Raw genomic sequence first — 17,834 nt, 5'->3', positions numbered from 1 at the left:
TTTTTCAGGGGTTTATCATTTCATCTTACATATTGACCATTAAAGGTCTCCAGAAAAAAAAAAAAAAAGATCCTTTGGTTGTAGCTGTTCATCATCATCTCCTCCCCTCTGTCATGTCCTCTCTAGCCTGCTGACACTGATGGTTTCTAAGTGAGTATCTCATCCAACTCTCCCTCTCTCTCTCTCTCCTCCTGTCATAATCACTGCTCTTTATGATCGGTTTGCCCTCTCTGCCCTTTCAAGATGCGGCGTGTAATGAGGGCTCTGGAGAACTATGTGAGTGGGCTATTTAGCTATTCAGACAAGATCAGCTCACACATCCCACGCTCTCTCTCGCTCGACTCCCTACCAATACCTTTCAGCTGAGTGCAGTGATTGTTTGTCCTGCTCGCAAGGTCACACTGTGGATGGAGCCGGAGCAGCTCCTGCATTCAACATCCATGACGGGCCTTTTAGTGTTTGCTCACCACATGGAAATTGAATGATTAAAATGGGCGATTTAAATATTCAATTCAACACTACTGTCAAATTATTTTGTAGAGCTTAATAGCTGCAAAGGCAACATAAAGGGTCAGTTTTCTCAAATTAAAATAATAATTATAACATAAAAGACATATTTCCTCCCACCAAAATCTGTGCACAGCGTATGAATCCATCATATTTTACACCAGCAGCAGCTTTTTTTTTTTTTTTTTTGCAATACTGCCAGAACTCATTAACCTTGATTTTCAAGTACTGCTTGTACATGCTGTTTGCAGACACATTAATAAGCAGCAAATAATATTATTTCTGTTAAGGCCAAAAAAAACTTGAAACTTACTCTGCAACCTTCCCCACCCACTAGATAAACAAATTATGTCTATGAGTGCTTATAGATGAACGTGTACAAATTCTTCCTGCAATTCATGTCCAGTCTGCTTGTGTGGGTTTCCTCTCACAGTGCAAAGCCAAGCATGTTACATTAATTGTGTTGATCCCCAGTTAAGAAAATGAATGGATGCATTTCCAGCAATGAGACTGAAACTAATACACACACACATCCTCCTCAACAATCCAAGCACTCAACCTCAAAAGAACAACAAAGACTGTATGCACTACCTTATCCAAGTCAGCACATTATAAATCCAAGTTACACATATGCAGTAAAGATGTATAGTTTGTTTGTGCCCTTTTCTTATGTCCTTTGATTCTTAACATTAGTGGAAAAATTAACTTGTATAGCTGTTTTTAATAATATGGTTTATAATGGTTTTCAGTTGTGGTTGTTTGTTACACATTAGTAACATAACTATTTTAAATCATAATAAAAGTGGTAAATTAGACCAGATCTTAAAAGTCAGTCTAAGATTCAAAACTCATTATATTAGAAAAAAATGAAAAAAACCTGCATGTGTAACATGAGTTTAATAGTAGAATCTAAACTCCTCTTCAGTTGGTTAAAACCCACAAATTCCAAGAGATATTCTGAGGACAGAAACTCACACTCTAACATTTATTACTTCTGTAACGTGTAAGGGAGAAAATGATGATTAAAGCCTAATAACAACAACTTTTACCATTTTTGGTTTTACCCCACATACTGCTCAGTTACAGTATTTGGTCTAATGCTCAGATGAGCATTAAGACCTCAGTAAGATCTAGTGTGCACAAAACAGAGTTCCCCATCTTGTGCAGTGTCCATTGAAGGACAGGATGCATACCAGGCTGGACACGTCTTCCTGTTAGAAGGGAGTTTTTCCTTCCCACTGTCACCAAGTGCTTGCTCATAGAGGGTCATCTGATTGTTGGGGTTTTCTCTGTGTTATAATTGGGTCCTAACTTTACAATATAAAGCACCTTGAAGCAACTGTTGTTGTGATGTAAATATGATGATGATGTAAATAAAACTGAATTGAACTGAAAGTAGAAAACTAGTCTAATACATTTTAGCTTTAACGTTTTATTCTTTACCCTTTTCTGGATGTTATCACAAATTAATTTTAGAATTAAAATGTATGTCAGGGGGATAGATCAGTATGCAGTGCAGGCAGGATTTGACTTTAGACTGATAAAAACTGCTACGTTGTTAGATTTTTAGTCTGCTCTGTTCTCACCTCTGTCCCTGTAGTTTAGACTAAGCGCCAACAATGTCCATGCCTGCTAAACATGCACACCTGACTCCACGGTGTGTATGCGTCTTTTAGAAGCACCGCCCACCTCTGATTCTTGACCTATGATCGCTCACGCGCTTCTAGCGTCATCTCCCTTTGGACTTGCGTGTCAACATGGCGGCTTCCATGGCATCCCAGGCTGTAGCGAAAGGACTCAGGATAGCTACTTCAAAGCACATACTTCTCGACAAAGCGAAGGTAGCGTTACAGCTTCTCTTGCTGATGTTACGGTCTGCTGCTCGGGCGGGGTGGCTTCGTCGCTGTCAGCGTCTCACGGCTAGGGTTAGCGTTAGCAGGTTAGCATGTGTGAGCGGACAGAGGTTTGACAGATCAAAGTTAAACAGTCTGACAGTTCACAGGTGACGTAACAATGCCGTCTTCAAGTCCTGCAGTAGGTCTAATCATGGAGGCTGTTATATATACGCGCTGCTCTACAAATGATAGTTAATCGGCAAGAGCTTGTGTGAGGAAAGCTTTTCTAATGCAGTTCTGCATGTGAATGTTACTCGTGTACACTACCTGTCACTATAACTGTGAGTCTGTAAGTTTGTGCGTTTAAGATATTTTTAATTTCTCTTTATTGCGTATAATTGAACTGCAAGGGTCTTCTCGTCAGTAAGTTATTTTGCATGCTTAGGTTCAGCACTTCTACAGTGGGCTGTGTGACCTCTGATGAGTAAAAGTCATAGTGAACAATTCCTCCAGCCTGGCTCCATTTCAGATAAGACCCGAGTAAAAAAAGGTTAACCCTTGCACTTTGAGCTTCCAGCATGTGTGTGTGAGCTGGAAACAGCAGCCAGCAGAATTCGCCTGATTAGAGTTGTCTAAGTACACAGTGGCAAATGCTTACAGTTGCACAGTTTCTCATTTAGCAAACAAAGCATTTGGTCTGGTAATTGCAAAGAGTCTTAAACATGCTGCCAGAGCTACAAAACATAAATCCCCACACCCCCTGCACTGTATTGACTAACAAACAAACCCAGTCACACAGAGCTGTGCTTTCATAATAAATTTCAAAGCTCCAGGACAAACAGATGAATAAATTACCATGTTATGCTGTACTGTCAGTTTGATGCTTTTCTGCGCAGTCGGTATCTGAGAACTGGTCTTTCAGGTTGAGGTGCCTGCATAGGTATTTGGAACATTAGTACAAATGGGACTTCTCATGCTGTGTTTACCTTTCATATTTACTCCCAGATGGATTCATATTGATGGAAACGTATTGTTTTTACAAGTCAAACAGATTTTATGTGCAGTGTGGTAGAGTATTTTTTATAGGTATTATACCTGGAGGAAAGGTGATTGACTGAAAAATAATTGTGCTTCATGCAGATCGAAAAGAAAATATGTAAATTGAACTTTTTCTTTTATCCAAATTTGTCCACATTAGCTTGGTAAATTCCTAATGCTAAAGCTATTAGAGATAATTACATGCTACATCTCAGTATCAGGACTCATTATTATTGCTTTTTAGCTTTAATATTATCAGTTATTACAAACTATTGTCAGAAATACATGTTTTGTTTTGTTTTTTTATGTCATGTGTTAATCTAGTTGCTTCTTTCTCTGCAACCATTCCAAAAGTATAGAGAGGCCCACATTTTACTACACATTTTATAAACGTATATCTATGCATCAGGCCTTTTTTTTTTCCCCCATGTGGCTGCTGCACATAGCTACAGTAGCTGTGCATTATTTTCTGAGTCCTTCCAAAATGTGGGCAACCTACAGCGTACCTTGCCAGAACATCTTGGATTGGATGCTGCTTTGATAATTTGCTGCTCACACGGTGCCTTCTATTTAGCCACATGTCTGTTTTTTTTTGGTTTTTTTTTTTAATTTAATTTAATTTTGTTTTGTTTTTTCATAATTGAAAACCTTTGGTTAATATTATTACCTAAATCAAAAAAAATGTCCCAACCAAGGCAACAAATTGCATGAAACATTTCCATTATTTTTTTTCTCATTTTCCACCTACACATTCCTTAGAGCAGGGAATGGGAGTCCCTGTAAAGGCTGCTATTGTTATATTTTTTTCCTCTAGCATTAGTTCATTAATTTTTTTTTTTTTAAATTTGTACTATAGGATTACTAAGTCTGCTATTATTATATGTCAAATATATGTGTTTTTTATTTATATATTTAAAAAAATTATTTTTTATCCATCTAAGAAAACGACTAAGTTTGCTAGTGGACAACTCCTTCACTCTTATTTTGAAAGGTCATTTGGTGCTTAAAATCTGGCCTTTCCAACTTCTGTTTTTTCAACTGGCTATCTTGCTAGCCGGGGGTGAAAAAAGAAATGTATTTCTTTTTTAGCACTTACAGCAACAACTATATGAAATATCTCTGAAATTGTTGAACCTGCATCAATAACCAACATATCTGCATAAGGTAAAATTTAGATATGTCAGTGGAGGCCAGAGACCTGGCCTGAACTGTTCCTTTAAAAAGTAAACTCTAACAAAAGTTTTTATCTCATGTTTACTGGCTCTTTACCTGCTCGTCTTCTGCTTCTTTCACTTCTTTCGCTTCTGTCTCTCTCTCGTTCGGGCCAGGTGATAAGAGTAATGATCGGGGATTTTCTCTGGTGTGTAGCACAGTATCAGGGCCTGAACAGATTGACAGTCAGGTATCGCTACAATAGAATCAAATCAGCTTTGACAGTATGTCAACTAAGCTGTGGAATTCAATTTGCAATGATTTGTCAACAACAATGCACAGGACATTGCAATATTCAGATGGTTAGGCTCCAAGATACTCCTTAAAGGAGGAGTGAGATGTTGTTGTTATTTTTTTTTTCTCTCTCACACTCTCTCTCTCTCATAAATCAAATCTCCTGAATTCTTGTCTGCACACCGAGATAATCCTCGGGCTGTTTTTCACTGTCGCTGCACAGGGATGAATTTGTAAACCTTTGCTAAGTTTTTTTTTTTGTATGGCGTGCGTGCTTGGTAATACCCCAACTGTGTTGAAGCCCAGCGTGGTTTGAAGGGGTACACTGGGAAGAAAGGTGTCTCAATGAGACTCAGTCCTGAATATTTTACAGAACAGGGTGGAGAGCCCTCTGCTTGCAACGACTTCTTTTGCTGGAACTTCAAACGACGGGAGGCTCCCCCATCTGTCTCAGCAAGAACACATTTACATTTCCTCCCCGCAAGGGATACTGGAGGACGAAGTTGGCTCTAACTGGATTTGAATATCGTTCGCCAAGGTTAATAGCCATTTCTGTAGCTGGTGAGGTGCTTAGTCTTTTTCAATAATTTAGAGCGGCTGCAGTCATTAGGAAATGTTGCCAGCCTCTGCAATGAGTAAATGCGCTCCTATCAGCTTAACTTATGCTGTTGTTCCAGTGTAGATAATGAGGGAGAAGTGGGAGTAATGCTGAAAATTACTTGAGAAAACAATGTCAGTGATGGCTGACAGGCGTAATTCATTAAAAGTGCAGTATATTGAAGATCATGTTCAGCTTCTCTATCATCTGTGAAATGAGACCTTCAAAGATTGAGTTTTCCTGGAACTACCCTTTGTGCAAGTCATAGGGATCCGATTCATTGAAAATTCTGACGGGGTCCGGCTGGCTGGCTGATCTCTCTGTGCCATAAAGGCGGTGATTCCACTAGCACTGCGTGAGTGAAGAGAATGTGTTACAGAGCACAATGGCTGCTGCCACTTGTAATAAGTACGCTGTAGTACTCTTTGCACAGTTTTGCCTAGATATCGACCATCTTGCCTGCTTAACCTTGGCATGCATGCCATGATCATTTTTAAAGTGGTGACGGCATATTAATCTGAACTTATTGATGAACAAGATAATTAAGCCATCAGCTAAAAGCAGTGCGTGGCTATTAAAGCACAAGGGGAAGGCTTTTGCAATTCATGAGCTGTGACTGAAGGTTTGTGCCTGTGGCAAAGTTCACAGATATATGGGACTGAACTTTGCCACAGTTGCGCATGCTTGTATTAACTTCTCCTTATTTACTGCATTATCTTCCCTTTAGACCTGACACCTTTGAATTTGACTCCCTCCTCATATTAACTATGCTAATTACTGAAATCCCTATCTGTAGAGACACAACAGTCAGGTTTTCCTTTCTTAAGCCTGTCTGCAGGAGATTAGACCTGCCCTGCCTAAAGACCTGCCAATGATGCAAATCTCACTGATCTAAATCCTGGAGCCATGCTCTACTGCTCCCGTCTCTATCTCTGCTCCGCTGTTCTATCCCCGGCTCTGTAACAGGCAGATGTCATTTCTCTCTCCTAACTGGAATGGTCTGAGCGTGACCTTAGCTTTTTAAAAGGCAAGGGCAAAAAAAGCTACAAGTGGCTGGTAGCAGTAATAAGAGCAAGAGCACATCTTTTGTGCCATAACCAGAACAAAATTTAATTCACCACTTTTTTTAAATTTATTTGTTTTGTCCATGTGATCAGAAAGGTAAATTCAGAAAAAGTAAAGTCCTATAGTGTAAAGAGCCTTTCTCTGGTAGCTACAACAGAATGAACAGGCCAATCATTTGAAACGCTTTAACATAACTTTTTAAAGGGAGTTATGTAACCTGCAATTTTATTTATTTATTAATTTTCTTTTGGATAAACTAAATAACCTATTCGTGCTTTTCATCCAAATCTATAGAGGCACTGCCACAGTTGAGGAGTAAAGAGAGGCACTTGTGCCACGAACACTCAAGTACTATATTAATTAGAGCAGATAAGGCTCTTTGAATTAGTCCACTAAAGCTTCATGAGGCATACTCGTGCTGCTTTAAATGGAAAGCATGGCTGTGATTCATACTGGCATGTTTGTGAACACAGCTTCTTCGCGTCGTCCATCTCTCTTATTTTATGTCACCTCTAGCACAGCTTACTACGCAGCGCTTGTCTAATCGCAAGACAGTTTGTATTTATGAGATGCAACCAAGTAGCCAAGTGCCACCTCATTAACAGAGTAACACTGTGCGATCAGTATAGCAGTGACTCTGATAGTCACACAGAGGACTGCTCAATGTGATTCAGCATGTGCTCGTGCGAGTGGACACTATAAATTTCCCCTTTTAATTTTTCCTTGGATGGTTTGCTAAATGGATGGGGAAAAGAGATGAGTTCATAACCTGAATGGGAACAAATCAATTACATAGAATTGATGAACTGGCAATCTGTTAATTTCTTAAACATTTGATAATGCCCCTTAAGGAGCATTCTGGTTAATTAAGTCTGCAGTCATTTGTCTTAACTAATTAGGCAGTGTCATTTCAAAGGGTTAGGGACTGGCCATGACAAATAATGAGGATTTTAACCTCACCAGACATCTGGGAATACCGTTTAATAATATGTGATATTCAGTGACTGTGATTCGCAGTTTGGAACAAGTGCGTAGGTTTGTAATAGGTGAGAGTAAGGACTCATTTTTGTGCAGAAAAAATGGGACTTAACAGCCAATAATAAAACATCAGTGTGTTGCTAAAATTGCTTAAAAATGCTTAACTCTATTGTGATACATTAAAGAAGAATGTCCTTGTATACGGTCTAATGCATCAGTATTGAAACACACTGTTGTCCTGAAAAGTAATTGTTTCTGTACATAATAACAAAAAAGATGTGCATGGGAGGGCATGAGTGGTGAGAGCGGTGTGCCAACCAAAGCTCATTTAAAAATCTGGCCTTGTCAGCTCTTGTTGTGAGAAGTAGGTGCCACTTTTCACTGAGTGTGTGATAAGCTGCAGCCGCTGTGAAGTGCATGCAGCTCCAGTCCTCAAGTTAGTGATATTGTCTGTAAAGTGTCTAGATAAGCCTGAAACTAGGTTTAACAGATATACAAAGAATATCCGATATCAATATGCTTATTTCTTATATTTTATGTAAAGTAGAATAGAATATATTGGTATTTCGTTATTTCCCAGGCATATATGCAAATTGGGCATTTATTCTACTTTCAAGCTCTACTGTGCTTTTATAGTGTTCCTTAAAGAAAAACAAAGTTTTCACTCTGAAGCTGTAGCATGGAATTTGTAAAAATAAACAAACAAAAAACACTGATTAGTTTCTATTTAGAAGACAAAACCAGATCCAGCAAAAAAAAAAAAGTCTAAAAAAATCAACAGTTGAAAACCCCCTTAAGACCCGAATTGGAGATTCACCCATTTTAAGTTTAGCATCTTAGCAAAGACAATATATTCCGCACGTCTTATAGACACAACTGAAGCTTAATGCTAACCTGCTTGCCAACTTGCCCAATAATACAATCTGAACAGGATTTTTGGTTTCGTTGTTAAATGTGCTGAAGACTAATTGTAAATGTTCTGAAGGATTGTTGCCCAGTCCCTGATGACTGTGACCTGGTGTAGCTAAAACCAAAGAAATGTTTTTGATGAGAAAAATGTTATTAGATCTTCATCAGAGCTCCCCTTTTTTCTGCCTGTGTATTATATGTGCTTAGGTTTGAGCATGCGGCAGCAGTGCATTCATGCACTAGATGAAACTGAATCCTTTTTGCAATTACAGATGGTGTTTGATAAAACGATCTGTTGTTCTTTTTACAGAGCTTGCACGTGGACTTGGCACTGAGGAATGTATTTTATCTTTATTTTATTGATGCTGACCTTTCATTTTCTAGTGTTTGCTGGTTTGACAGCCGTACAAACTAGGAAAAACTTTAGAATATGTCATGCTGTGCCATAAAACTGCTGGTCTTGCTCTGAGGACCTGTTTCCCAGACATGTATTAAGCCTAGTTCAAGGTCTTTTCTTCAGTCGATATTTTTAAAAATTTAATCCAGTACTGGGCTTAATACATGTCTGGGGAGCTGGATGAAGATGTGCTTCTGCACTTGAATTAATAAGAATGATGTTAAAGGCACAGACCATTGTTTTTGATGCTCATTATTCTTTAAATGTTGAGTTCCAGATGCCATCAAGGATGGAAGTTTAGTTTTCCCAATAGGTAGCACTAATGGATACAAACTGTCCTTTGTCCTATCTTTAATTGGTTCTTTAAATTATAGCTTATAATTACAACTCTGAATGTCATTGTGTCTGTCTTTCTTTTCCCCATGATTCATGGTGACAGTGTGGGAGAAATAGATCTGCTGCTTGGTTTGTGTTTGATGTACAGGACATGCTGGTGTTAGACTCCTGTCTTTCATTTACATTGCCCTGTTGGTAATTATGGTTTTACCGTAGCAGCATCCAGTTATGTTTTTCTGTCTTCTTATTCAAGCACATTAGCATGCTAACATCTGTTAATTATTTCTGAATATCAAAGTACAGCTGGGGGTGATTGGCACATTGGTAATGGTGATGTATATGTTCATAAATGTCCAACTTATCAGTGGCTCTCCTGAGATATCACAGCTCATCCTTCAGGGAGCGTGAATTCAATAGCTGTCAAATGTAAATCTCATAATGGTGCTTTATATGAAAAGTCAGGAGGTAGAGGTAAAACATTGTATATGTGTAGTTAAAATCCACTGGATATTGTGGCAGTTCATTGCAGACATACTTTCATGTAATAAGGAGGGGGACCAGCAGATTTACGTTTCCAGCTGCAGAGCCTTCTTCCTACTGGAAATAAAAACATAGTTCTTTGTTTTCACTGTAATAGATTCTAGGTGTAGCAATGCACCTATGGCAGTTTACTGCAACTGACAGCATATACAAACAAAAATTAACTTTTGCATAACTTCATTTTAATAATTGTACGACATTATTAAACTTCACAACTTTTCCCAAACTACAATAAGTTTAAGGATCTTTTCTCACTTACCTGAAAATAAAGTGCTCTGATATTAGGAACCGGCATAAATACTCAACTGAAAGTGAGCTGCTGTACATTCATCTTCACCTGACATATTTGACTTTACAAGACTAAATCAGATGCAACAGATTTATATAACAAAACCAATGTCAGTTTCTTACATCATTTTTTCATAGGTAAGATATCGACCACGTTTTCTTTTTAACTCTATAAATCTTTCTCCATAATTTTCCTCATAACTGCTTTGGTCTTTTGCTCATGCCGAGGCTTCTGACTTGTGAGGTTTGGATTGGTTTAGCTTTAGCTACTTTTCCTTTGTTAGCTTCTTTAAAATGTCCACGTTCAGGTGATGCAGATGAGTTAAGCATCGGATTACATTGGTCTTTATAAATGTTTTTCAGACTGGTCCCTCTGTACTTGAATTTATGTCCTCACTCACACTGAAGAGTTTCCATGGTGAAGACATGTTAGCATGCGGATTTAGATCTGCGTGCAACTATAGACCAGCTTGTAATCAAACATCTGGGAGGCTGTTTGGCTGGTCATTGGTCTGTACTGAGAATGCTGGAAATCGGTTGATTTAAATCACAGATTGATCGGTGCATCTCTAATAAAAAAAAAAAAGTCTGCTTTTTTTCAGAAAATGGAGAATAAAATAAACACCGCAGGCCATTTCAGAATTTGGCAAGTTAGGAATTCACTGCTCAGAATTCCTAACTTCCTCTCCTAACAAAGAGGACTTTCATAATGCTTAAATATTTTAAAAGCCCCTTTGAAACGTCCTGATTGGACTATTGCAAACTTTGAGCTCTTGAAGGAGTGTCATGCAGGTTGCATCGATACAGATTTGCAGTGTCCTCATGAATATGCCTGCTTAAAATTGCCTTAGTCTCTCTAATGTTGTCAATAGCCTTTCTTTATTTTTGCATAGAAACTAGTAAGGATCAATCCAGGGTTGACTTATTGAAAATTTCCTGTAATGGAACTCACTTTGTCCTGCCATCAGGGCTTTTGATTGATGATAGGCTTTTTGTAAGTGGGATGGTGTCTTGTTCAAGGTGCATTTCTGACTCAGTGCAGCTGTTTACTGCCTTAATGTAGCTCTTCACAGTGTATGTAAGAGATTTATCTGTGTATATATAATGTATAAACTTACTAAATAAACAATTCAGTGAGATAATGTAAGGTTATTTGTTTTTATTTATTTATTTTTATTGAGTTCTGAAAGGTGATGACTGACAGTGGCTCCTGTTAAAGTACGTCTCCTGCTTCAGTGCAGCCTCTTCACAAAGTCACTTCATCACTAGTGTAACAATAGATACCATTAGGTTTTCATATTGCTCACATTTCTATATAACAGTTTCCATAAAGTACTGAGTTTTATTACCGCTTTGTTTGTCTGTTTTTAAGAATGGTTTTAATATAACTGTTACAAAGGTAATATTTTAGGAAAGCTGCTGAACTTGTTTGAATAAATGTTATAATAGGACTAGCTGGAAACTAGAGTTTTTTGGGGGGGAAACAGTGAAATTGATTTATCAGATGATTTTCTTTATGCGTCACTGGACACTTTGTTAGTTACACCCTGTTAGTACTGGGTTTGGACCCCGTTTTGGACTCACAGCTGCCTTAATCTTTCGCGGCATCAATCCAGCAGCAATACTCAGATCGGCTGCACAAACCAAGTACAGTTCACACGGTCCCTTGTGAACTGTACCTCAGTATTATGTTTTTAGCTTGCACTTGGTGTGTGTGGTCTTCCGCCTTTATAGCCCTGTGCCTCAAGTTTGATGTGTTAAGCATTCAGGGATGCTCTTCTGCACACCACAGTTGCAACAAGTGGTTATTTGAGCCTTCCTATCAACTTGAAGGCTTAGTTCTCCTGTGATCTCGGGCATCAACATTTTCTTTTACAGGCCATTCAGACCTCTGTAAACACTAGTGATGGTTGTGAGGAAATACCCCAGTAGATCAGCAGATTCTGAAATGGTTACACCAGCCTGTCTAGCACCAACAACCGTGACACATTCGAAGTCACTTAAATCAGCTTTTTCCGTATACTGATGCTCAGACTGAACCAAAGCAGGTTCTTGACCATGTCTAGGTGCCTAAATGCATTGAATTGGTTCCATGGGATAAGCTAATTTGTGTTAATGAGCAGTTGAAAAGATGTACCTAACAAAATTATACTTTGCATATAACATCTTAGTTATATAGATAAGGGTAACTAGTCATTTTTATGAACTTTCCAGCAACGTCTTTGAAAAAATATTAACATAAGGTGAAGACACTGCTTAACTGTGCACCACTGCTACATGTGCAGCAGTGTGGGGAGTATTATAAACAAAGGAGTCAGAACCACTCTTAATTTGATTTTTCAGTAATCAAATGAATCGTTTTAAATATGCTATTTAATATTTTGTGAGTACATATGTAATATGTAATTACTACGAGGATATGTGAATTTCATTACATTGCCGAAAGATATCGTAGGGTGGGGTCTTTCTTTTACAGCCACGGTGCTGAAGTCTCTTGTAAGATAAATAGCTTGTGTTGAGAGATAATGTTCCCGTACTGTTAACAACTGCCAAGGCAGAATCACATCTTCACTCACTATTCGCTGGATCCTGTCTAGACTTACTTCCAAGAAACAAATGTGTTGTTTGACCCGCCATGTCAACCCTTTGAATTTTTGAGTAACAGATTGACGAGCAGTGCAGCATTGACTCTCGGCTGTTTATGGGCCTGATCAGAGGTGATTGCCTGCTTTGTAACCTTCCCCTGTAAATTAAGGCTTATGGCTCCAATAAATTTTCAAGGGAGCTGGAACTGCTCTGTCAGATGGTGACTTTTTGACATTGTTCTACTCTCATAGTGATAAAGACAACTGCTCTAAATTAGCCCTAGGATATTGACTCCTTAAGTTTAACAGAAGGGCAAATGACAAAGTAGTGGCATGTCTTGAAATGACTTTGCAAAGTGCCAAGATCAGACATACCCTAACTGTGATGACACTTCTCACAACAAGTGTTGTTTGACATTGTGCATCCTGCTCTCAACTAAGCATGAGACTGCACAATTCTGTGCCTCTTAGGAGGAAGAGAAGTCCTGATGTTGCACGATGCCGCGCTGATAACCATATGGTCCAGCCAAAGAGGTGTTTTGGGACTAGTGTTGTACATACCAAGATTTTGTCCTTCAACACCACTGGTGGATCGGTACAGCTGCGACAAGGACTTGGCAATCTGATGCATCTGCTGCCATAGCACTATCTGTCCTCCCTGTGCCTCTTTGTGCGAGGGCACAACCAGTGAGTGTTCTGGAAAGAGAGTGCCTGCATGTCTATTCTGCTCATTTCAGTGTTGCAACTACTCTTGTTTGCTTGTTTGCTTGTTTGTTTTTTGCGTGTAAATCTCATCATAATTTAGTGCAGGGAAATATATGTATGAACTGTGGTCTTTAGATTTGTTTACCTATTTGCAATTCTTCCATTTATGTTAACTATCTAATAAGGTGCTTTTGATGTGAATAATTTTTGCAGATACTCATGGAACAAAGGACCATGTAAGGTTTTTTGTTTTCTTTTTGTAGTTCTCAAGGGTCTTTGGCACATACACATGAATGTGTATCATCTATTCGTTTAATTACACTTCATCTTGTCTTTCAAATCTAATATAGCCATAATACATGACTCTGACTCAGTTAAGGCATACTTTTTGATTTGGAGATTTTTCTATTTTTGCAAAGTAATGTGCAAAAGCGCCTCTATTTTACTGTACTTTTCTAGACAAATTTTATTTGCAGTTTACAGCAATAACCTTGTGCACCAATACTTTGTTGGAGTTTTACTTTACTGTGTTAAAGGGAAGAAAATTGAAATATTGATCAAGTAAATAAGCAGACAACCCATCAAGATATGGCTAAATGTTTGATGTTTGCTTTTAGCATTAAATAAAAAGCCCTGTTAGGATCCATCTTTTCTACAGTGTATTGCTGTGACATTTTCTGATCACTCGCTGAATGCCAAGACTCTTGCTGCAAGCATGCCAAAAGCAAAATCTTTCTCAGAATAAGTGCTTACTCAGTTTAACTTCAGCTTCCCTTTCCTCTTCCTAATTTAAATTTAATAGTAAAGTTTCCGTGTTTTTGCATCAAATCTAAAATGCAGTTGCGCAGGTATAAAGAAGACAAGGTTGAGCTAATAATAGAGTGGTATGGCATTAATACTGTATGACTTTGTGGTTAGTTTGGGGTTATTCCTACCTCCTGGTCATTTGCGTGTTCCTGTCCTGAAGGGAAAACCGGAGACAATTTGTGTGGGCCTGTGATGGTTTGTCAGTGGGCCAAGTTCTTTGAAAGTATGGCTGGAATGAGAAAGGGGACGTTTTTACTTTTTGATTTACAGAGGAAATTGTTCCTTCAGCTTTTTTTTTTTTCTGCCTCCTCTTACCTTACCTTCATATATTAATATAGAGATCATTATTTATCATTGTCACCACTCCACCTCTCTTTCTCCAGTGTGCCCCACTTCCTTCACTTAGATGCATCCATGAGAGGGATCTTGAGTGCTTTTGTCTGTAGAGAGGTTTGCGCTGAATACTTTATCCCATCTTGGGCCCATTGCATACAACTTTGTTTGTGCCAGTGTCTAGTCTAGTCACCATTGTGCACAGCAAACCTTGTGTCTATTCTTGTCATCTTTGTGTGTGCATTAAGAATAAGTAGAGCAGTAGTTAGGCTGAAGGACTGTGTAGGATTGTCTCTAGAGTGCTGCTGATGATAATTACTGTAGAGAGTGTGTCTCGAGGGACTGCAGGCCAGCTGCCTGCTTGCCTCCCTGCCTTACTGCCATACTGTCATCCACCACTTGCAGCTTTTTTGTTTTTTGTTTTTTTTCCAGGGCAGCCATGCAGTACTCAGATTATTTCTCTTCCTGTCAAGATGTCAGCACTATCATGACTTTCTTGTCTGATAGCACAGTGCAGGACTAGAAATGGCTAAAACCATAACTGTGTCAATGATTAGTCTGAAGGGGATTTTAAAGTAGTGATATCTTTATATGGTTCACAGTATTTATTGTTAAGGTGGCAAATATATCCGTATTCTGCGTTGCGGCATCTGAGGAATTGGCTAGTATAAAAGGTTTCGTAATACTGTAATTCCCATTTGAAACTTTTGTTTAAGCCTTACTGTTTTCCTGTTACTCAACTTTGAAATACCAGAGTTTATGCAATAGCCTTGCATAAATATTAGCCTTACAGAATGACAGTTAACTAAAATGTTCCTGTATTTTAAGATCTGACAGTGATCGAACGTAGCGTCCACTCTGTTTAAATATTACAAAAAAAAGAAAAAAGAAGAGGAAGTAGCGTAGGCCGGGCAGTTAATTGACGTTTCTTTTTTAATTAAAACAAAGTAAATTGAAAATGAAATGAAAGCATTAATTAAGAAACGGTAATTGCAACACTATGATAAAGATTATTGTGCAGCGTTTCCTTTGCAGTCATGCTCTTGTGTTTCCTTGTGTTGTAAATCCATCACACTTCTTTTACAGTGGTACATTTGTTACTCCCCAAAATCTGAACTTGGTGTTATATTTAAAGTTCAAGAAAATCCAGTGCAAAAACACATTTCCATGAATTACTTTTTTTCACTTTCATAGCATTTCTTTTGTGTCTCACCCATGTTACTCAGAGAACCAGGGTTATATTGATGGCCTTAAGTTTCCAGATTCGGCAACTAAATAAGCATCAAATAAACATGATTTAAATATTGACCTGCAAAATTTTAAATAAGATTTCAGCATTAATCAGCAGCCCTTACTTGAGCATTTTATGCCAAGGCACAGTGACCTCATTATGGGGGTGCATGTTTGCTCAACACCATCCTACGTCACTTGACTATGTGGATTTTTACATTAATTTGTCACCCATTTTTATATTGTTATCAGCAGTAGTAAGAGCACATCTTTGATACAGACTATTTGTCTGTGGATCTGTGGCACAGTAAAAATGTGCCTCAGGTTTCTTTCCATTCTCTGGTGTTTTGCCCAAGGTAACTGTCAGTGCCTGGAGGGCCACCTCAATCCCTACCTGACTTTCTCAGTATGCAGGGGTTGTTATTTTAGGAAGTCTAGATATCTTTTTCACCCTCGCTCACCCTTTCTTTGGGTGACAGTGAAGCCTTATTAGTTTGAATTTATTTAACTTTCGTAAGTAGTTTTTCTAGACCACAACAGTGTTTCTAATAATATATGCATAAGTCAAAGATAGTTGAAGATGCCTCCTGTGGAGGAGAATAAAGGACAATGACACTCTGGGTTTTTTTCTTTTCTTTTTTCAGATTAAGTGGACAAAAAGTAATTGACATGGTAACTGTTAATGAAAATAGTCACTGGTACAACTCAAACAATTAGTATGCTGTTTTATGATGCTGATGTATTTGTGGATGACTCTTAACCTCTGTAAAAATGAAACCTCAAGTTACAATAATACCATGCAGACTAATAAATGAAATCGTTTCTTGCACAAACTTGCACTTGTGTAGTTGAGATTGACTACACACTGGCATTACTGATGAGCATAAGAGCTTGCATACTTTGCAAGTATCTGTATACATACCATCTGACCATACTGTGATGCGTCTTAGGTCACTCGGATCAAAGCATTTAGCTGTCTGGTTAATATGTGTTGGTGTGATCTGATGATATTTCCTATTAAGGTGTTTAACCTGGCCCTGGGAAGGGTCCCGTTTGCCACTTTCTTTTAAGCCCATTATAGAGTAAAAGATTGACAGATGGAGATATTCATTTAGGCAGCAGAGCTGATCCTCCTGGGGCAAACAGTTGGGTGGCAACGGAAGTGGATGTTTTAAGAGAGAGGGCCCTGCAGGTACCTGACAGCAGTCAAGTGAGTCGGCAAAACAGAGGAAACGTGTTTTGCAGCTCGGTTTGTTAAGGCTGTGTGAGATTTTCCGCTAAAGTGGACATAAAGGAGTGAGCGACAGGCAGAAAAAAAGAGTAAAGTTTTAAAGTCATACACATCAGCCAAGTTTTTGGCCAATACCACACAGTACGGTTAATTTCCTGCCCTTCCTTTGAACCCCATCGACGCACTGTGAAAGAATGACATTATCAGAATGTGCTGCATTAGAGGGATATGGGTAATAGACTTGGAAGCATATGTGTGTACAGTACAAGCTGTAATAGCTAAAACATATAAATAGTATAGTATTACAAACAATACCGCAGAGGTGACCTGCACATGCCCCTGTTTAGTGTAGGCCAGTATATATCAGCGTGCGCTGCTCTCCAAGAAAACAACCTATTTTGGCTGTAATGAAGTCTCTCGACAGGCTCTTACAAGAGCTGGAATGGAGAAAGCATGCTAATAGTGTGCTGTGGCACAGAAAGGATTGGTTTTGGCACGAATTGTGGATTACTGGTCTTGCAGTTTTGTTTTCAGTCGAGGTCCACCGATGATTGTGCTTGGTTCTGGATTGAAAAGGTTTAACTTGGCTGTTGCCTATTTAAGAGACCATGTCAAGATCATTATCCTTTAATCACTAATAACCATTAAGTGTTAGTCAGGGTTACATTTTACTCATTCTATCAGTAAATGGTTGAAAGAACATCTCTCTATTTCAATTCCCTCACTCTTGTGTGTTCCCCCTTCGTGAATGATGGAGTGACTGATGACTTTAAAAAACACAGAGTGGCCTTTTCACGCCCCATGAACCACTGAATCAAATTGCAGCCTAAAAATGCGGACACAGTCCATGTGCGTGCACTCAAGTGAACAAAAAAATGGCTGCTATTGTTGCCTGTTTGGTCCCTACTGTAAGAAGCTTTCAAAAATGTAGTTTCTGCTCCTCTGTCTTTATTCCTCTTGAATTCAAACTACATTATTCATTCACTGCGCAGGGGTTTCACGCTGT

The 17,834-nt window shown here is 38.6% G+C and overlaps 1 protein-coding gene across 1 annotated transcript in view; it reads left to right on the top strand.

Annotated features, from left to right (window-relative positions):
* Window positions 1–2,191: 2,191 nt before the first annotated feature.
* The window catches only part of suclg2 (succinate-CoA ligase GDP-forming subunit beta), a 101,900-nt gene continuing 86,257 nt past the window's right edge, over window positions 2,192–17,834 (top strand). Inside the window, exon 1 of the mRNA XM_003442757.5 lies at window positions 2,192–2,348. Within this exon, the coding sequence (XP_003442805.1) occupies window positions 2,265–2,348 (84 nt within the window). The 5' untranslated portion in view covers window positions 2,192–2,264. The remainder of the gene's footprint in view (window positions 2,349–17,834) is intronic.

The sequence above is a fragment of the Oreochromis niloticus genome, linkage group LG5, assembly GCF_001858045.2.
Source record: "Oreochromis niloticus isolate F11D_XX linkage group LG5, O_niloticus_UMD_NMBU, whole genome shotgun sequence".
Lineage (NCBI taxonomy): Eukaryota > Metazoa > Chordata > Actinopteri > Cichliformes > Cichlidae > Oreochromis > Oreochromis niloticus.
The sequence above is the reverse complement of the archived record's forward strand: the minus strand, read 5'-3'. Positions and strand labels throughout refer to the sequence as shown.